The sequence below is a fragment of the Molothrus aeneus genome, chromosome 1 (assembly GCF_037042795.1).
Source record: "Molothrus aeneus isolate 106 chromosome 1, BPBGC_Maene_1.0, whole genome shotgun sequence".
Taxonomy (NCBI): domain Eukaryota; kingdom Metazoa; phylum Chordata; class Aves; order Passeriformes; family Icteridae; genus Molothrus; species Molothrus aeneus.
Window position 1 is genome coordinate 101,392,285 of NC_089646.1, and position 21,735 is coordinate 101,414,019.

General features: G+C 39.4%; 1 protein-coding gene and 1 long non-coding RNA gene across 3 annotated transcripts in view; one reads left to right on the plus strand and one right to left on the minus strand.

Annotated features, from left to right (window-relative positions):
- The first annotated feature begins 267 nt into the window (after nucleotides 1-267).
- LOC136563914 (uncharacterized) lies at nucleotides 268-11,950 on the plus strand. Its single transcript, XR_010784663.1, has 5 exons — nucleotides 268-444; nucleotides 2,210-2,331; nucleotides 2,442-2,538; nucleotides 8,419-8,583; nucleotides 11,572-11,950. It is a non-coding gene; the product is annotated as an uncharacterized lncRNA (long non-coding RNA).
- RAB31 (RAB31, member RAS oncogene family) overlaps nucleotides 5,190-21,735 on the minus strand; it is a 62,123-nt gene continuing 45,577 nt past the window's right edge. The window contains exons 6-8 of one of the 2 annotated variants that reach the window (XM_066561584.1): nucleotides 21,016-21,125; nucleotides 9,411-9,491; nucleotides 5,190-8,941 (exon numbers count right to left, since the gene is read on the minus strand). In XM_066561584.1, the coding sequence (XP_066417681.1) occupies nucleotides 8,850-8,941; nucleotides 9,411-9,491; nucleotides 21,016-21,125 (283 nt within the window). In that variant the 3' untranslated portion in view covers nucleotides 5,190-8,849. Of the gene's footprint in view, nucleotides 9,492-21,015; nucleotides 21,126-21,735 lie in introns of both variants that reach the window. The other variant, XM_066561591.1, reaches the window with a different exon arrangement.

The following is a 21,735-nucleotide window of genomic DNA, read 5'->3' on the forward strand; positions in this document are numbered from 1 at the left end:
TTAAAATGGTGATAACTACAAAATTTGATAGAGATTTGTTATCTCCTCATCACACACTTTCTATGACGTGTATAAAATCAGATGGCCTAGCTTGAAACACAGCCTCCTTACCTTTCCAGAATGATCTGAAGATACCAGTAGAAAATCACAAGTTCCTGAACTCAGATTTCCTGCCTGTGGTCACATGGCTTGAAATATACATTGGACTTACCTGACATCCAGGACTTGGTTATGGCTTGGAGGTCCCACTAAATGGAAGGAAAATTTCCAAAGCTGGTTGAAAATGGTGAGGATCATGTCTTTCCTTGAACTTCTTTAGAAATGAAGACTTCTCATGGGAATCCTAGCACCACTTCACCAGGAAAGTTAGCTGTCTTTGAAAGCAGACCTGTCAGAAAGCTGCCTCAGTAACTTCAGGCTCTCCTGCACTACCAGAGACTTGAGGTGAGTCATTTTGCCAAAGAGCTAAGTAACCACTTTCTTAGAGCTTTGAAACCTGTGGCTCCTAGACATCCTTACCTCGTTGTCATGGATGTGATGAGAAACAGGCTTCTCAGATGGCAACTCTCTTTATAATCTAGTAGTTGCTTCAGGCCATGTAATTTTTTCAGCTGTGTCTATCACACAGGGGAGGGTGCAATTTTGTGTCATGGTGTGCATCTTTCCCTGGTGTGTGAGTCACAGTGAGATAAGGTGAAGTGTCTGAAAGACATGCTCGCTGACAGTGATGACTTGATGACTCAAGTGCTGCAGATTTTCTAAGGCATCAATTTCCTCCCAAGAGATTTAAAATAAAAATCCCTCCATTTTACCTTTCAGTGATGGATGTTGTGTTATTGTAAAGCCTTTGTACTGCCAGCAGCAACTACTTAAGTACATACTACATGCTGCGGTTAAATCAGTCAATATAAATCTACTTGGATACGTTTATCATCGCCTCATCCTTTCTTCTTTAGTCTTCTCTGGAACAATTTGTGCAAAAGAACCTATCATTCCAAGACATCATTCAGACAGCATGAAGCATCATGAAAAGCTAAACCATACAGCAGGGTGGCTACATAAATGTACTGGAATGTATTAGCCAAAGTCCTTTGTCCAGAGTTCCAACTCAGTAACTGGTGTGCCATGGACTGCATGAATGGGTATCATCTTTTATTCTGTGGACTTTGCACTTGGTAGATTCAGGCATACCCACATGTAAAGATATGCTATCATTTTTTTAATAGGTGGAGCATAGGCACCTGCTGTACTCTAATCTTCTGTTTGTTTATGCTTATTTATTAGCTAGGGTTCTCAAGTAACAGTGGTGTTAAGGTGGCGTGGCTGTGCCATGAAATGAGTGTATATGCACTCTGACCATTTACAGCGTGGTATCCTTTTTACCCCAAATCTAGATTTTGTACTTCAGATACAGCTTTTGTTTTTTATCACCTCAGAGGGGTTGTGACCCACTATGAAGAGAATCTCCCAGGGTAGGGTATCTTCATGTTGTTCATCCCTTTTTTTCAGTTCTAAACATTATTTTCCCACTTCAAATTTTGTAATCAAAAAGACATTCTGGCTTCATTCTCATTCCAAGAAACCTATTTTTCCTCCAGAAATTTCAGACCTAAAACAGTGCAGGAAAAAAAAATACTGTGGTAAAAAACTTACATATATTAAAAATTGTTTGCTTTTCTGGTATCCGTATCATCAGAAAACAAGTTAAACTGTTGAAACCTTTTCCTACATCAAAATGAGTTCATATTTCCAGCACATCTCAAGACTTCTGTCCCTTCTTACTGAGATTATGGGGAGAACCACTGTGGTGTCAAAGGCTGCAGAGTAGGAGGGGAGCTGGTTGGATGCCAGCAGGCAGTTCAGGTTGCCACCTTGAAAGCAAATTTTCCTTGAGAATCAGGAATGACTTACAGAGTGTGGCAAAACTCATAGGACAAACGGTATCTCTAAAGGGAATGCTGCCAGGAAAGCTATTTAATTCTCATTTGTGTTTCTGACTGTGTCAAGAAATAGCACAGAAAAGCTACATCTTTATTTTGAATGTCCTTCTTTCCAAGGGCTGTTATTGGACTACTTCTACATATTTTATTCTTTTTAGGTAAATATCTATGGTGCAAAATTTTCCCATGTTATGAGTGATGAACACACACAAGAGCTTGGATATTTGGTAGTGATTCTATAGGTTTGGTGATGATGTGGTTTTTTGCAGAGCTGGAATATAGAAATGCATTGTGCCATCCAGGCTGAATCCATTGCTCTTTCTTGCTAAACCCCTGTGACAACTCCCAACACATATTTGTCAGCAAAGTTGCCAGTGTCTGAAGATGACAGGTAACAGGGATTTCTTTTATAAGATGATTAACCTACATTTCAACCCTATTAAAGAAGTGAAGAGAAACTGTTGCTATCCTCCTAAACATTTTTAATTTATTTTTCGTCAGTAACAACAATGCTACCGCTTGTTCCCCCAAGTCATGTTATATTGACCAAGAGGAAGGAGTGTGATGTTCATTTTCCTCAAGGGCATCTCTCAGACATGTAAGCTGACTTTCTTATTGATTTGTTCTTGTCAATATGTAATCAGAAGCATAGGGATCATTTCTGTTTTAGTCTGTAACAGATCATTTCCCCAGGGTACCCTACTTGATATAGGGGAATAGGGGTTTAGTTGTTAGGTAGTTATCTTCTTATTTAAACATGTATTTTACTGCTGTGGAGGGAGCATGAGTGACACTGAGTAAAACAAATGTGAATTAAATGGACTTTAGGGGAAAGGCATTTTTGTTTTCTAAAATTCCCAGTGTATGGTTGAGTGTTTTATCATAAATAAGGTGTGTCTCAAAAAACTTTTGACAGATGATGGGAGAGAGAAAGCTTGGGCTCTTCAGGAGGTTTTCAGAAAACAAGGTCAGTACCTTTCAAAGAAAGCTCTTTTTTTCTTTTAAGTCTTTCAGGCAGTCTCAGGGATAAAAAAAATGAGTAATTTAACAGCCAGATAAAAGAAATCCTTCCCAAGCTGTTAAATGTTTAATACCTAACCAGGATCCTCAAAATTCTCTTCTCCACACTAAATAACGATATCTTATTAAAAACTTGTTAATTAGTGTGACACTAAATTCAAGTTTGTACAGGTCTCTTACACTTCAAGTTCTATCAGTGTACTATCTTCAAATTTTCACAATGCCTGTGTTACAAAACAATTCTAGTAACACTTCTGGAGCTATGTCTTGAAAACAAAAGGATTATGGATGAGTATCAAGAGCCTGCCTTCCTATTTGAACAAAATACACAGCAGTGGTAGGTGATAAGGCAAACTAATCTGCATCAAGACCCACTTGGTAGTAGCAGAAATGCAGGCATTTTGCAATAAAGACTCTTCTTAATTGAAACACAAGAAACCCACCTGAAATAGATATGAAAAAAGCTATATTTTGCCACATTATGCTAATACTTATTCTTTCTCATCTTTAACCTGTTAAATGTGGCTAGCTATTGATTTTATAGTTTTTTGTGAAGTCTTACTTTTGGACAGTGAGAGAGCATTTATATCAAGCAATTAATTTATCCCTGGTCCAGCTGGCAAAAAACAGTAGTCCAAGAGAGGACCTGATTGATGGCCAAGAACCCCATTACACAATGAAGACATCCATCCTATCATTGATGTCAAGTCCTTAGGGAGTAACCAGCACCAATTAACAAAGGCATTTTTACAACACCTTTAGATAGTCTATCCCCCTATGAGTGTTTTAACACTTTTAAAGAAAATTATTCTGTAGCCTTGTACAAAACAACACTGAGAGGGGATTAAAAAAATAATAATCCTGCAGCTTACTCTTTTCCTTTCAGGGAAGGGAGGGAAACCTGGTAGTGGCCTGAACAGTTTTGCAGATTAGGTGAGGGGGTGGAGGTATGAAGTAGCTACACAGACTATTTCATCAGCCTACACAGACTATTTCATCAGCCTTGCTGTCCTGATTTCAGTGCTCAGGAGATCACAGCAGGGTGTCCTATGATGCTCTTTGCAGAGGCTGAAGCTGCAGTGGTGAAGATTTTGAAGACCGAAATGTCAAATACTTTTCCTTAAGTACCTTGAGACACAACCTTCAATCTTCAAAGGAAAGCAGAGGAGATTTTTTTTCTAGTCAATTGTATAGCTCCCCTCTCATTGCTGAATTCAACTTCAAGCTAACCTAGAGCACCACAGGCACATGCTTCCAAGCCATGTAAAACATCCCACTGACAACACAAGGACTGATCCATTCAGGGGCACAACTCTCTTCAAACACCTAAGGGCCAAACAACATTCACTTCAGATTTTCCAACACAGATAATAGTTAAAGGGCTTAGCCTTTCCATGAATTAAGTACAACACCCTTTAGTTTACAGATATGTACCTGGGTTCCTTCTTGTTTATGCACAGCTGGAGGTAAGATACATAATTTTTCCAAGATAATTTTAATTGCTTTAAAGCAAGGAAGAGATCCTGTGTATCTTCCAGCAGTAATTAAACTCACCATGTATGAAATGTCTTTTTTTAATAATGTTTTTTCATTACACAGAAAAGTGGTGTTCTGTGCTGTTATTTGAATGACACTCCTTCCTTCCTGCATACTGCTGTGCATTGAATTTATCATGGCAGTCAGAAAAGTCTTACTCCAAAACCCTGTTCTTCCTTAATAAACCCAGCTCTTCATTCACAGTCCTCCTGGTTGTTGTAACAACTGTGAAAATATGAACCAAACAGTGCAAAAATCTGCACATTTCTGAAGAGAGTGTTAATTCTTCTAGACACAAGTCTGAGGGAGGGACATAAAGTAGGGCAAAAAAATAAATGTTCACCAAAATAAAAGCATACAAAAGATGAAGTGTCTTACAAGCCATACAAGTCATTGCTCCTATTCAAAGTGAGTGGTAACTGGAAGCTCACTTTCTACTGACAGCTACTATTCTAAATTTCTAAGCAGATGCTGGCCACTCAGGTCCCTCTCCTTTAATGGATAAATCAAATAACTTAGAAAAAGGATTTTCAGATCTTCTTTTTCTGTTTTTTGGGAGTTCATCTGGACTGCAGGATCCCCCAGGAATGCATCCACTTTCTGTTAAAAGGTCATCCACACACGTTTAAAGCAGCATTTAAATCCCAGTCAAGTAATTCACAGACTGCAGACAGCCCTTTTTCAAGAGCAAAGGACATGCAAAATGGAAGCTATTTTGTTCTGCTTTATTGAAACCAGAGGGAGTCCCAATTCAGAACCATTTAAAACATTTATTAGGGTTAATCATTGTAGGTTAAATAAACCACAAAAACTACATTTTAGGGGGAAAAATATTATTAGGTATGATACAATTAATATGTAAAACAGAAGGTAAAGTATTAACAGATTGCAGCATCCCATACATGAAGCAAGTGGGTCCAGCCCAATCAAAGCTCTTATATAAACAAAACAGAGGAAGAGTACCTAGCAGGTGATTTTAAACTGGAAATTTATCACTGACTCTGGTATAAATAATTAAGGGTAGGTTAGTAAAATATTTCACTGTAGTGAAACAGTGTGATGACAGCCAGAATGCTCACACATGTAACTTATCTAGTCACGCTTATTCCCATGTGCCAGGAAGGATTAGAGAAGACATGGGATGACAAATAAGTTTTTCAGGTATTGATACAGACTCATATTACATTGCAGCACTTTAGATAACATGTTGTACTGTGAGCAAAAATAGTAAGCTTTTTGAGCGTCACTTTATTACTTCTAAGTTCCAATTCCTGAAAAATAATGGCTGCTTTTAGATTTCTCAATCTGCAAGACAAACATTTTCTAGAATATGCCATTTTCATGCACAAGAATGGCAAGTCAAAAATTGTACCTATGCATATCTCTATCTTCTTGCTACCTTTGATCCACAACTTTAAGTTCATAAAGGTGAAATGATCACTAACAGAAAAATGTACTTACAGAATAAAATGTGTGGTATATGGGAACCAGACATAGCGAAAAAACACTACATGTCAGCAGAACAATACAAAACTGTACTTTATATACACACATATATGCAGAGCATATACAAAAACTAGTTCCTTCATAATTTTTTTTTTAACTTGTTCATGACAAGCCAGAAAAGCAACTCACCCTCAACTGGACAGTCACAGTCCTGAGTCACAGTGCAAACAAGCTCCACCAAATATCCTTGGCACTACAGCCTGTGCCTCAGTCCTGCTGCCAGCTCTCTTGAGAAAATCAGTCTTGGACAAATCCAGCACCAGCTGGCTAACCAAGAACTGCAATGTTGATATTATAATTATTATTATTATTATTATTATTATTATTATTATTATTATTATTATTATTATTATTAGAGAAGATCAGTTACACAGTCAGGTGCTCCAGTACAGTAATTCAGCTTTTCACCAGCCATAAACTACTAAGAGGAATTCCAGTTGCTGCTAAAACTTTCAACTCTGAAATTGGGGGTTTTTCTGTCATTTTTCTGACTGTTTATGAAGGGTGGTGGTACTTTCCAAGAAACACAAGCAACCAATGGAAGCAGAAATCATTAAATTTACATTTTTAAATCACTATTTTTTAAACAAACAATTGCCCCATTTGAAGAGGCTGCACCTTGGCTTTGACAAACAGCAGAGTGGCAACAATATTGTGAAAAGTGAGCCCTGTGTTTGAGAAAATGTGAGATGCTCTGCACAGCACATTGGCCTGTTATTTTTATTCTGGCTTCAGACTTCCCTAATGAAGCTTCCAGTAACCCAAATCTCAAGAACTTATACAATCAGATTCCTTATTGATTGAAATATTTTTCTGGACTAAAAGCAGAATAAAGTGATTTAGATTTGCCCTAACAAAAGCAAAACCTCTTTAGTCACCATTCAAATTTTAAAATCTGTCAGAGATCCATTGTAAAAACTTCCAATTTAAAACTATTTTAACATATAACTCATAAAGCTGTTCTGATTCACATACTGCTCAAAGCCAGCTGTCAGAGCTGCTTGTTCAGGACAACATCCCGTAAAGATCAGTATCAATTGCCATTTCTAACATAAATTAGAGTATACAAGGTACTCACAAAATTGTCTTAAAAAGCTTTCAGACATCTCAGTTAGGATTTAGTAAGTTTTGAGATGCCATTGTAGAAAAAATAAAAATAGTCAACAATGATTTACAAAAGCTTAAAAATCAATTATGGATAACTGCTATATATTGAACTAAAGTTTATGGCACCTCTAGAAACACGTGTTTGATCTCATCTTCTTTTCTGGGTAACTGGTCTAGCCTCTTACTGGGTTTTACATAGGAGGAATCAGATCTCTTCCAGCATTGGGTCATGGACCCATAAAATGTATGAACCTGTGATGTTGGTAAGTTTGGTATTTCCTTAGCACTGAAGGCCATGATAAGCTTTTCCCTCCCCAGCCAAGTGAAAGAGCCAGGCATCCCTGGCAGACTTGCTTGTACCGGGATGGAATTAAATGTTCCCTAAAGGAGCCCGTCTCCCTCCCCCGCTACCAGCAATGATTACTGAATTTTCACTTAAATAACCCTACATTATCAGTTAAATATTTGCTGCAGTGACACAGAGACATGGATCATATATCAGCACAGCTGAAAACTGAAAGTTTAGCCAAAATATCCAAGGCCGTACTTTCTAGAATGAGTGTTTTCAAAAGAGGCCAAAATATAGGAGAAACTACTTATATGTGAAAAAACAATGCAGCATAGGTTCTCAAATAAAATGCAGAGGGATATTTCCCACCTATGCTACTCCTAACCCTCTGGAGACAAAATGTTCCTGTTGATTTTATCTGGCTCTGTTTCAAGCCCTAACAATTAGTGACATTTTATCTAAGCAATCTCACAAAATAAACCAGCCAATAAGGTCTGGTTTTCTATGTATCAACACAGAAACAACGCTCTTGGCTGCCTGCTCATGATTTATTGTGGGAAGTTATTTTTCCCTTTTGTTTGCTTTTATAAGCCCTCCTGAAAATGTGCAGTGGTGATAATTTTCCTCATAAGAGAACAAATTAATGTTGTGGAATTCAGGCTGGGCTCTGGTTTTGAATATTTCTTACTCTAATTCCCACTTCCAATGAAATTGATGAAGAAGATAAATTTGGATTTTATCATCCCAGTCACACACATTCATAAAAGACAGAAGTTGAAAACACATACAGTTTTACATTACTTCTACTTCATAACCCTCTATAGGAATTCTTTCCTCCACTGCATTTCCAAGTGCATCACGCTTCAAATATATCACATGGTGTGCCTTCCACACCACATCCCCACACAATTGAGAAGATTACTCCAAAAATTCAGGGAATTACATCTGTAAGCAAACATTCACATTTGTTTTTTAGATTCCAGCCTCTAACCCCAAATAATATTGTGCTCTCTTGTGCAGTTTTTTTGTACAGAAATAATGTTCTTTGAACTCAAATACCTCTTGGAGCACAGCAGTGACACCACAAGGAGTGGGGCACTGTGGCACCCTCTCTTAGAAACCAAGGAATATGCAATGCTGAAGACAGACAACTTTGGTCTGGGGCACAGATCTGGAGGAACCCTGGTAAGCAGTGGGTATTAACCCTGTATTTATGCTCATTTTACATTTTCAGCAACTATTGAAACCCACACCCTGCACAGGGAATCATTCCACTCTACACAGTGGCTGCATTTTCACTTCTTTCTGAAGCACACTGGAACTATATGGGGTCCAGCAGTTTCCTTCGTGACAACTCCTTCTTCCACATACACAGCACTTCCTGACACAGATTTTGACTTCCAGTCCATAAAAACTGCATTCAATCATCCTTTGGATCCTTTTTTTTCTCTTCAGTTAGCAAATTCAGTCCACTTCTTGCTGATGTTTACTGAAAGTAGGAGATGAAGCTGCAGATTTAGAAAAATCGTGAAGCAGAGTCCAGCTAAAAAGATGGCAGAGAAACTGTAAGCCAAAATTCAAGTTTTATGGGATTTTTTCACCATATTATTACAGAGAAAACTCTAAAAACAGGCCAAGTCTACTTTGCAAATGTAAGAAGATAAGTTTTTGCAGCAAACCTAAATTTTATTTAAAAACTGATCTTTTTATTAAAAAAAAACCCAACAAAACAGTCACTGGTTTCAACAGAGAATTGGAGTACTTTGACATTGTAATTTTGACAGGATATTAGAGAGGATTTTCCAACTGGGTTTTGCAAAATCCCTTTGAAGTAAAGCCTTCTGCTTCTGGTCCTTGCGTTATTGCTCATGGGAAGTATTGAAATTACTGCTTTCAAGATAAGGAGCCACGTCACTGAGATCACGAAGTCCTTTCTCAGTGAAAAAAAAGCAAATGATGCTGTTTTTCAAGTAAATCTAAAAAGATCAAGTTGGGTCAGCAGCACCGCCTACCCGTCTGTGAAGTCTGCCTTCCAAGTTTGATTGCTCCATTGTTACTGTTTTCATGAGGATCTAAGGGTGGAATTTGCTGACCTGAAACACATGAGGAGACATGAATTCAATTTTCCTGATGTAAGAACAACACACCATGCAGGTAACAGTTAGAATTTAGCTTGCATAAGAATTACATCTGTGAAATTTTACAAGAAAACAACTGTACCTTGAATATTTTCCCTTGTATCCTACTCATGAAAAAAGACTTTCACATTAAAAAATATATATGAAATATGGCTATTGAGAGGACATGGAGTACACTGAAATTATATTATTCATGAATTTTTTTTAGTCATCTTACTGAGCTCCTTGCAACTTAAAAAGAGAAAATTCTCATCTTTCTCCTAGTTCCACCTAAATGTGAATGGTGCAAGTTTAAAGAGATTGTGCCCCTCCTAAATCTGCATGACATTTAGTCCTAGCACACTGGAGTTTTACAAAGCACTGTAACTAAACACGTGGTGCCTACAATTGACAAAGAAAAACAGATCTGTTCTTTCCATTGAATCCCTTCCTCTTTTTTAGGCATACCCATGTCTTTCCAGTTGACAGCTTTGATTTCCTAACATCACCATCACCCCTTTCCTTGCAAACTCTCCTGATTTTTTAATCATCTTATGGAGCAATTATTTAGAGTGTTTGAAAGAATTTCAGCCATTACAGGAGAGCCAGAGATCTCTCCTGGGACAGAAGGGCACTGCTCCAACTCCCTCCCCTGTGTGCCCTTGTAGTACTGCTGCATCTTTTGTCTAACTGGCTTCCTATTAGTGGAAAACATACAATGTGCTTAATAAGAAGAATAACAAATGGAAAAAAAAATTCTCTCAGGTCCAGTCCATCCTCTGTCTCTCTCTCTCTGGTATGCATCTGGCTTTTACATTAAAACCTTGTGTGAGCTCTCCATCAGTACCTTGAGATTTTACAGTCATGGTAATGTACTTTCCCATCACTTTGTGGATTTCCTAAAATTTTTTTCTGAAGCTGAATCCTTTTTTATGAATTATTCTTGGGTTTACCATTACCCATGTTAAATAACATGAGTTAAAATATTTAACATTTGTTTCTTATATACCACTTTCAGAGAACACAGAGTTCCTGTGAACAGCTCATCATAATCCAGGTGGATTTTACAGCTTAGATTTCCCCATCCTTTGCTTCAGTTATTCACAGCTCTCTCTTACCAAATGTTCTATAAATTATGTACCTATGCTGAAGCCTGAGTCCTACAAATTATTTGGGGGAGTGGTTGTGGGTGGGCAAGTTTAAAGCATTCAGGTAAAATCCAATCCAAATGAAATCAAACAGCAGAATTTGATCTTTAAAACTTGTCCTTAAATTACCTTCAGCCAAGATTCAAATTTTCTCTTACTCAGTTAGCTCTGCACAGGTATGCTGTACAAGAAAAGTGTGACTTTTAAAGCAGGTAATTTTGTGTATTTGTACAGCTGAATGAGGAACGGAGACCTCCTCCCATTACTAAGGTAAAGATACTGCATCTGGTCCAACAGAGTGAAAAATGTGTATCTTGAGGGCCAAAGCATGTATAAGCACTGACATTATAATGTTGAGCTCTATTTGGGCCACTAAACTATCAACTTCACATCCTGCTTAACATTCTGTTCAGACTTCATGTTTGTAAAGTAAAATAAAAAGCAGAATAGGTGGTTATAGACCCAGCTGTTACATGCATTAGTGCTGTTGGCTTTGTTTGGAGACAAAGAGAATCCACTAATTCTTAAAACTCTAGAGAGTATGAAGAACATGGTATCTGTGAGAGGCTTTCCAAGAAGGCAGTGCTGTCGTCATAGAGACCTGCAGGGAACTTGTCCATTAGGTACCTAACACTTCCAAAGGGCTTTCAACTCAGTCCTAGCAAAATAAAACTCTGTCAATCTGACCCAGCCAGAGCACAAAGTAGCTAAAAAACCTGGCAACTCCAGACATGGCTTCCATAAAAAATTTGTCATTAATCAAATACCTCTAAACGTTTGTTCTTCTAACAGTAACTTTGGAAGAGGAGAGCCTTAATGTGCAAACTTTCATTTTAGAAACGAAAGCCTAACTTTCCTTTTAGAAATGCATTAAACAAAGACATTAACTCTATTTGCTTTTCATTCAGCTTTTCATATTTCCTGTGAGTTTCAAGTCTTTTCTACGGTACTCCTGATGTGTATGCCAAGAAGCAGGCAAACTTATCTTTGGAGGAAAAACCTTGCAGGCTTCAAGGTCAGCAGTTTGTCCAGTTCAGACCAGGACACAATATATGTTGCTAAGAATCACCCAGATTTATGTAATTTCTCAGAACAAACAAAACCCACATAGATAACAACTATAAATAATAAAGACAAAAAAATCTCTAGACCTATTTGCTGCTTAGTTATTCTTGAACTTAAGTACTGTTTGTCAGGAACTAGCCATGTTTTCTGCTGTTTTGATACCACTACCCCCTCCTTGAACTCAATGTAAGGAAATAAATGTTTAAACAGTCTAAACTTTTACTTTATTCGAGTCTGAGAATATTTTTTCAGTAGGTGATTCTTGCCTCACTTATTACTTCTCTTATTACCAGAATTATTAAACCATGAAGTTAAACCATTTTAGTTTTAGTAACAAGACATCCCTGCCCAAGCAGCTTTTACCATGACAGGAATAACTATCTTGGAGCGTAAAACTCAGTCTAACACCTGAGAACCAGCTCCACAGCAAATGATACAGTGATTTTTCATCAGACATCAGGGAAAGTGAATAAAAAAATCAGTCAGAAATCTGTCTGACTTATTGTCTTTCCCTAGGCCTCCCTGACAGTAGGCACTATAACAGAGAAACGCCTAAGCAGCAGGAGAACACTAAGGATGAGGAGTGAAATGCTGATCCTGTATCTACACTTCCTGCTTCTAACCCAGCTCAATCACTATTGCCACCTAAAAGCACTGTGATCATCTCATCTTGTCATTCAGCTCCTGATAAATATGGCATCAATATTGCTGACACCAACTCAAATATAGCTGGCACTGAGTCAGGATCAACAGAGGTCACAAACTGAATTAATTTTAGAAAGTATATACTCATTTAAAATTTGCATCTCACTGGCATCCATAGTTTCTGTTCCAGAGTTATAAAAATATCCCAGTATTGAATACCATAAATTAAAAATGCTGTAGGTTATTTCTTTCATGCAGTTTATGTCACAAAGAAGCAGCAGTGCTCTGACATCCAGCCCTGCAATTCTCATGCTGAAGAAATAAAAACATTAAGGCAATTCCTCTTCAAACTGAAGACTGCTTGGTAAAGACAGTCAGCTTAAAAGCACCATCAGAGATTGAACTCCTAGAATAATAGAATGGCTTGGGTTGGAAGAGCCCTTAAGATCAGGGGGGTTCTAACCCCCCTGCCATAGGCAGGGATGTCACTCACCAGATCAGAGTGCTCAGGGCACCTGGCCTTGAGCACTTCCTGGGAAGGGGCATCCACACCCTCTCAGGACAACCTGTTCTCATCTCTTGCTTAACTTAAGATGACAAACTAGACCACAAATAGTCTTCACCCTGTTTTGAAGAGCAGAACACAACTTGCCAGCTTGCCAAAGATCAGCAGGAGTGTGTTTTAGGATTCCAGAAATAGTTATTCACAGAGAATGCATGCACATTTATCTAAGAATTCTCCAGCTGAACTGGTGAAACAAGGAACTTGGGGGTAAAATATTACTGAGCTGGTATGAAAGTTCCATATGGCTCCTATTGCTGATATTCCTACAGAGTAAGTTGCTGACTGCAATTTAAAATTTGATTTTGCACTATTATTAAATATAAGATTATATATTTCAATTTTATTTCACTAAGGTTCAGACCACGTTTCACAGATTTTGTGCAACAAAACTGTTTGCAACCATCCACCTCTGCACATTCCTGAAGAGGTCTTGGTGTCCTCCATTCTCTCATTCCAGTAAACACTGGTGTGTAAAATAAGAAGTGTCACAAGAGACTGCTCAAATGTAGGGTTACAGAAATTGTCACAGTTCTGAAGTGAATCATCCAGATTAACAGATGAAAAGCATTAAACCAATTGCATCTCCTCCTTTCTGGCATGTTTGAGTCGGGCTGAGGCAGTCCAGGATGAAGGTCAGAGTCTTCGCCAAAACCTGGTAGAGTTCCAACTCCTGCTACTGAATCTGAGGTTTGTTAAGAGATAAATCAGCACTGTGGGTGTTGCTGTTCTAAGAGTGCCAGAGGCAAAGAGACTGGGAAATGGGAGGGTGGAACAAGAGGTAAACAAAATGGGAATGAAGAAAAATGAAAAGTGGACCAGAGAAGCAGGGACTGGGTAGCAGCTCAGTGAGCAGAACTTGAAGAAACACACACAGGGAGTGCTCTAGTGCAGCTGGAAGCAGGAGGCATCATGAAAGTAATAAAAGCTGCTCACTTTACTCCTTTTTTAATGTGATGCTCCAGTTGGAAGCTTTGACATTCACTAGCTCAGAATCGGGTTTGGAGCTGAGCTTTTTGCTCTTGTTTGGGTTTTTAAACATGAAAATAGTTTCATCATTGACCTGTAAAAGACTGCATGAAAGGAAAGGTTGGGATCAGCCCTAAAGCTGAGCATAAGGCTCAGTAAAAAACCTGCAACAGTTACCATGATGACAAAGGGACAAACACAACAATGCATTGAACAGATGACTCATTTACTGTGGAAACAGATGTGTTGTGATCAACCTGAACTGGCACATTCAGATGATGAAGTCAAGTCCCAAGGACTTGCAGAATCACAGAATATGCTGAGTTGGAAGGGACCCACAAGAATTAGCAAGTCCAACTCCTAGCCCTACACAGGATACCCCAAGAGTCACACCATGTGCCTGACAGCATTGGCCAAATGCTTCTTGAATTCTGTCAGGCTGGTGCTCTGACCACCTCTCTGGGGAGCCTGTTCCAGTGCCCAAGCACTCCCTGTGTGAAGAACCTTTTCCTAATATCCAACATAAACCTCCCCAGACACAACTTCAGGCCATTCAAGAAGCAGAATCCTGCTATCTAACACAACTATTACTCTAAGGAGAAGCAGCAATCAGAGTCCTGTGCAGTGGCTTTCTCTGTCTTTCTCTCCATCTTCCTGAAAATCATGTACCAGGTAATTTTTAGGGAGCTAGAGGAAGGTGAAATACATTTCACTCTGCCCCAGAGAAGCAACCTAACACCTGTCAGAGCTCAGGTGAGCTTTTCTAATGGCTCACCTGAGAAAGGGTTAACTTCAAGCAGGGTACAACAGCTACACAATGCCCAGAACCACCTCCTCAAATTGCCAGCTGTATCCCAGCAAGATGAGCCCCTACAAACCTCATTAATAAAGAACAGCCACCTGTGAAGACAAGGCAGAACAAAGCAGGCACATCTGATCCAACAGTTTTAGCAGTTTTCTGTACCTGTAGGACTTAAAACAGTCCCACTTCATATCTCCCCCAATTCTTTCATGCTCTGAAACCTATTTCAGTGGTATTTTAGAAGTTTCTCACAAGAATTATAAAGCTTGGCTCACTAGTCTGTCTCTAGTTCTTTCCCCTGCCCCCCCCATACTTATACTGATATTAAGATTTCCCCAATTGACTGTTTACTCATGTAAGTTTTCATGCAAGGGAACACAATAAATAAAACTGACTGCATAAGTAAACACAGTTAAGTGGCAATTATTTTAATAGTCCTAATAGCACAGCTAACAGCATCTCCATGCAAGAAAATAAAGCCTTTGGTTTGGTTTGATCTAAAGCAAAAGCATAGACTGCTGACACAAGTTCTTGCTAGGGGAAGCAGCAATACAACTATGTTTTGCTCATTTAATTAAAATCTCCAGAAAAAAACCCAAACAAATATTTAAATCTTGCATGTATCAAAGTAAACAACAGTATTCCTAATTACTTAATTACTAAGATCCAACCTTAGGTCCTGCTGTAATTAACTTTAGGCTATGTCAGTTTCTTTACTTTAGGAATTGTCCAAAGGTCATTAAGTTTTGCTCCATTCACTGAAGTCTGAAAGCGAGAGGAGAACTAATCCTGAAACACAGGGAACATAAACTGTAAAGAATATAATCTCAAATATTAGTTTGGACAATGTTCTTCCATCCTTTCACATGCTGTATAAAAAATCAGTTATGAGTTTGGACTACCTTAAAATTGGCATATGTCAAATTTCTTTGTAACCTAAATGTATTTTTTTTTCTTAAAATATCTTTCATAGACCTCTTCAAAGTACTTCACAAATATCTGCAAATCAGTAGATAAAAGGATGAAAACCACCACACTCCTCACTCACGAAGCTTGAAGACTGTCTATCTGCAATTCCACCTATCCAAGCCCATCTGAGTCACTGTAAACACTGAGTGTCTGCTGGAAAGTATTCCTTACCCATTCCACAGGTATTTCATACCTTCCTCTTTAGCTTGTCCAGCATACAGCTGGTTAAACTGTAAACTCTAGAGATCGAGTTTGATTTGGTTTTTTTAATCTCCCAGTATTTCTAGGAAACGAGTATTTGGGTTACATTAAATATTCAATATATGAGCTGCTGGCAAGGCATCAGAAAATCAATAGCTTCATACATTTATAACTGAGCATTTACCACATGAAAGGTTGAATCCCAAGACAGAAACTGCTCTAATTAGGAAGCCTCATCTAGGAAGAATGTTCTTATCTGGATTTTAAACATCAGCCTGTCTCTCCTTCTCATAGTATAAGCATCAGTGTGAGTGAGCGTGCTAACCCTCTTTGCACAGTCTCCACAGAGTGTTTTGATAATGCTCTTCCCACTTCCTTCTCACCCTCAACAGAGGATGCTGAAATGATTTAATCTTGCCCCCCTTGGTAGCACACTGATCTCAAACTTTTCTTGGATGGTGCCTGGAGCAATCTGATCTACTAGGTGGCACCCTTGTTTGTGGTGGGGGAGCTGAACTAGATGATCTTTAAGGTCCCTTCCAACCCAAACCATTCTATTGTCCTATGATTTGCCAGACTTCAAAGAAAACAACCCATGGCCATAATGTTTGTTTTGTTTAAGCCCAAGTTTATTTCATGTTTTGCTTAGCTAGATATTCTTCAGCAGCCTGCTTGTCCCAGGGCCCGCTCCCCTGCGGAGCTGCTGGGGCATTAACCAGGGAGCCACGGGCTCGGCTCAGCCGCGCACCCAGGGCGGCTCTTACGTAACCCGCTCCTTCATATCTGGGCCACCTTCACGCTGAGGTAGCAGGCAACACACACAGGCTGCAGAGAAACAGCTGGGCGTGTACCAGATTTGAGTAAGGTAACTAAGGCTTATTTGAGCTGGTAAATGAACAGGTGTCTGAGAATTGCAAGGGTATGATTGCCACTAAATGATAGTACACACTGGAAAGCTTGTTTAGTCTTTGAAAACCAGCCAGGCACAAGCAAAGGTCAGTGGGCTAAAGTCCCACAAACAAGAAGGGGCAATACAGAACTGGTATGACCCCCTGCACAGGCACAACTTTATTATACTGCTATTGTATAATACATTCCTGGCATTTTTGCTGCTGCCAAAAAACCGGCGACAAGGAGCCACTGTGCCTATGATTCTTTTAAGGCTGGGAATAAAAAGTTGATAACATTTGTTCCTATAGAAACTCAGCTATTAAAAAAGAACTACTGGAACAAATTAAAGAAACACTGAACTGTTAAGCCCTTTTTATGTCAGAAACCTTTAAAGAAAGACATTGGGAAAAAATCTACCTCCAGTGAGGAATATACAACTGTATTAAAAATACTCATTTCATGTTTACAGAGACATAAATCAGTCACGTGATATTTCACAATCACAGCAACCCTTCAGCCAGGAACTGCTAAACAAACCCAGGCTAAGTACAGTAGCTTATCATTTGAAATCCCATGGGTACAGCAGAACCCAGGAGCTGCAACGCGTTACCCAGCTCAGTGCAAACTCCCATAGAACAATGACCTTGTCAATTCTTGTGCTCAGTCTGCCTCTTCATCCTTATTTGCCCAAGTATAGCGACTGCAGAGTACCTCTCCAGCCAAATTTGACCCATCTTCAAAAAAATCAGAAACTTTTACTGATTTTAGTCTTTCACATGTTGCATTTTCTTGAGACAAATAAAGGACGAAAGATTTGTGTTGAGACTGTGCTATGAAGATATCCCTCTAAGCAGCCAAATCCTAAAATTGTGAGAGAAACTTATTTAAAAAATCTTTTAAGCACAGTGTAATATAATAACTTTAGAAATGAAGCAATCTTTCTATAATCTCTGTTATTTTTCCAAGATTTATCTGGCTGTAAACAAAACATACCAGTTCCCCTTTTTTCTTTATGCCTTCTTCCTATCATTATGAGTATACATTTTTTCCATCATACTATTTCACTCCATTCACAACAATGTCCCTGGAAAGGGACAGTTGTTAGACATCTCAGGAAGGAAAAATTTTTATGCTAAAATGCCCCTGGGAAATGAAAACCATAGGCAAGAAGGAGGTAAATTTTTTAGCTAAAATAAAATGAAGTCTGCTTAGGCTATCAATTTCAAGGAGGATTAAATAGAGAAATTCTCCACACATGTTGGAACATCCTTTCAAATCTAGACTTTAAAATAGATAACACATACAGTCTACCTGCAAAGTCCAAGGTAAACAGAAATTGCTGCTTCCTTGTCAGAGGCTAGGGAGCTGCACCATGCCCTTCATGAGCAACACAGGGACAAGGGCAGGAGCTCTCAGGCAACATGAAAGCAAAACTAAAGCTGCAGAGTGACTTTTAGGGCATCACACAAACAAAATTAGCCAGCAGAGTTGGAGACATTGCCACAGGAGGATTTCATACACTGAAAAGGCAGAAATGTTGCTATGCAACTTGGGCAGAGACAGAATTTTTTGGAAATTGCACTAAGACTGAAGTGGTGAAAAACATGAGAAAGTTACTTATCAATACTTTCTGTCCAGTCACAATCATACTAATTAATTCTACTGCTAATCAAGCATTTTTCACTTGGTTTCCACTATATTTCTATAAACATACTCTACCAACTCTCTCCTTTCTCTCTGCTGAGTGCTTGATAAGGTCACAAGTAGATCCACTGAGACCAAATATTTCTATATATAGAAGTAATTGCCTGTGGAATTAAGTGCACTTGCCTGGGTATCTAGTTCATACTAAATTTAATTTAGCTGATTTTCCTCGTCTATTATATTAATTATTAGGGACAGTGCACATTGCCAGCTGCAGCAATGCCTATCAAAGCTGGAAACTAATTATCTAATTATGTGGCAAGAATGAGTTCCTCTGCAAGAACATCCACAACCATCAGATGCAGACAAACAAGTAAACTGTAACAGGGAAGAACCAGTTCCTCCAGACACCCGTGTGGCACACACCTCTTTTTTAAAAGGAGGCAAAAGAATGGTAGTGTATTCTAGGAATACTGGTTCTCATTGACCATTTCAAATACATCCCATGTAAGCAGAGCAAACAGTTCCACAGGCCCCATCACAGGCGAAGCGTGCTAGACAATATCAGCTAATTAAAAATATGTGAAATTCAAAAAAATAAAATAATGGGAAACAAGGAAAGGAAACAAGGTTGAGTGTCTGGACATGCTGTCTCCTAGGTCTCTGCACCCCAGAAGAGGATTCAGGGAGAGGAGGAAACAGCAGTAGTGGAAGAAGATCAGACCACGGATCTCTTAAGAAATCTTAACCCATACAAGCCTGAGGGAGCAACATTGTTCTTTATAATCCCTGCTGTTTTTGAAAGGTTGTGGAGAAAAGTAAATGTCATATCTGTCTTCAAACAGGGACATAACAAGCCAGGGGTCTACAGGCTGGTTAGCCTCACTCTGCTTCCTGGGAAAACCCAAAGCAAATCCTCTGAGAAGCTGCTTCTGAGCACAAGAAGGTGAAGAAGGTGACCAGGACCAGTCAGCATGGGCTTACCAAGGGTTAACCATGTCCAGCCATCCTGGTTGCCCTCTATGGCAGCATGACTGGATGTTGTTTACCTTGACTTTGGCAAGGCTTTTGATACTTCTCCCTACAGCATCCTTGTACGTCAGTGTTGGGATGCTACAGCCTAGATGGGCAGGCTGCTAGCTGTGTGAGTAGCTGGCTGGAACATCCGACTCAAAGGTCAGTGGTTAATGGTATGTGTCTACCCATAGGCCAGTTACCTTGTTTAATACCTTTTATCAGAGCCTGAAGGATGAAAAAACAGGCACCCAAATCAGCCCTCAGATGACACCCAACTCTGAGGTGCACCCAGTAGCCTTGAGGGCAGGGCCGCCCTCCATAGGGCCTTAGGCTGGAGGCAGATATGGGTCAAAAGGAGCCTTTCCTTCAGAAAGGACAAATGCCAAGCACTACTCGTGGGAAGGAGGAGCCCCTGGCTATGAGAGAGGTTGGGCACTGGCTGCCTGAGAAGCAGCTCTGCCCAAAAAGGACCTGAGGGAAGCAATCTGAGCATGAGCCAGCAGCATACTGTGGCAGCAGAGACAGCCAGCAGCAAGCCATAGGAACCAAGACAGAACATTAGGCAAAGTAGTTATCCCCTCCTAGATGTGGTCCAACACCACCTGGGTCACACTTGTTTTGGGCCCCACAACACAAGACAAATGTTGACAAGCTGGTACAAACTCAGAGAAGGGCTGCAAGACAGTGAGGGCTGGAGGGCTTGCTCTGTGAGGAGAGGCTGAGGAAAAAGGGCCAGCTCAGCCTGGAGACACAATGGCTTTGGTGTGCCACAAAGCTGCCTGTCAGTGCCCATGGGAAGGGCTGCTGAGAAACTGAACAGTGAGGTGCACCCAGGACAGGGAGTGAACTGAATGAGAATAGGCTCTGGCTTGGTGTGGGGATGTCACTGTGGGGACTATTTGAACAACTGCCCAAGGAGGTTTTGGAACCTCTGCTCTGGAGCCCAGCCAGACAATGGCCTGAGCAATCTGGTCTGAATTCACTACCAAGTCTGCTTGGGCAGAAAGTTGGACTCAAGCTCTCACGAGGTCCCTTCCAACCCACAAAATCCTTCCCACCTGCAAACAGTGACCAGCACTGGAAGCCCTGGAAGGCAAACTGAACAAGACAGTTTTTCTTCTCCTCATGACAAGTGCCAGCCTCATCATGTTTAGAAGGCCTGGAGAGAAATGTATCTGTTTTTGTTTGGGTTTTTTTTTAATGTATTCCACTGCAATGACTACCTTCCACTTACCAATGCCCTCCAGGAGAATTTATCAACACTTAAGTTTTTTAGCAACATGAAAAGATCAACAGTACTGCCTCTGCAGCAGGCTTGGTCTGAAACAGCAGATGTGACCCAGGCCAGGATTTATATACAGATTTAGAAGGAACAGGCTTACTCTGTATCTACTATCTACTATGTTTTGTTCTGGTGTATTCAAAGCTGTTCTTAGTTTACATCTGCATAAATAGCTGCCATACCACAGGCTTCATAGGATTTATTGATGTCCTTGGGAAAGTAGTTTATAGACCTGAAACAGACAGCTATTTTCAGAAAACTTCTAAACAATCAAAATTAATTAATTAAAGAGAACATATACTTACTTATTCCTTGAAAAAGTTCTTCAATGTTAACAGCATTCTTTGCACTGGTTTCAACAACAATTGCACCTATAGATTCTGCATATTCTTTGGCATCCTTCATAGGAACCTCCCTGAAAAGAAAATAAAACATTTATAAATAAAAGAAGCCAAATTAAAAAAAAAAAAATTTAAGAAAAAACCCCAAACAACCTCAAACACAGCCTGAGCGTTAATATGCTCTTCATCTCCATAAAAGCAGTACTGTCTTTCTTCATATGACATTTAGATAATCTTATTAAAATACATCAAAATTTCAACAAAATTGATCAGTCTGCAGTTTTCTGCAACTTGCTGCTGAATCCATGCCTTGAGAAAAGGAAGAAAATTTAAAGAAAATCACATTTGTTTGTGTTTTATATTTGACTTTGATAAGAAAAGCACTCTCCACATGCCAAATGTTCGAACATGATAGGGTACAACAGTTGTGGATGAAAACGACAAGAGTATCATGTGTCTTGGTCTGCAAGCAGCAAGGAAATCAGAGATTCTGAAGTAAGAAAACCACTGACTTTGAGAACATCAGCAACAGCAATCTATGAATGCCAGTTCACTGCCATTTCACCAAACTGACACCATCTTAAAATCACCAGCAGACCAAACACTCTCATTTTGTAACCAGTACTTCATATGGCAAAAGCTGGCAAATGCAGTTTACAGCATTCAAAAAGACCTCTGCTTTAA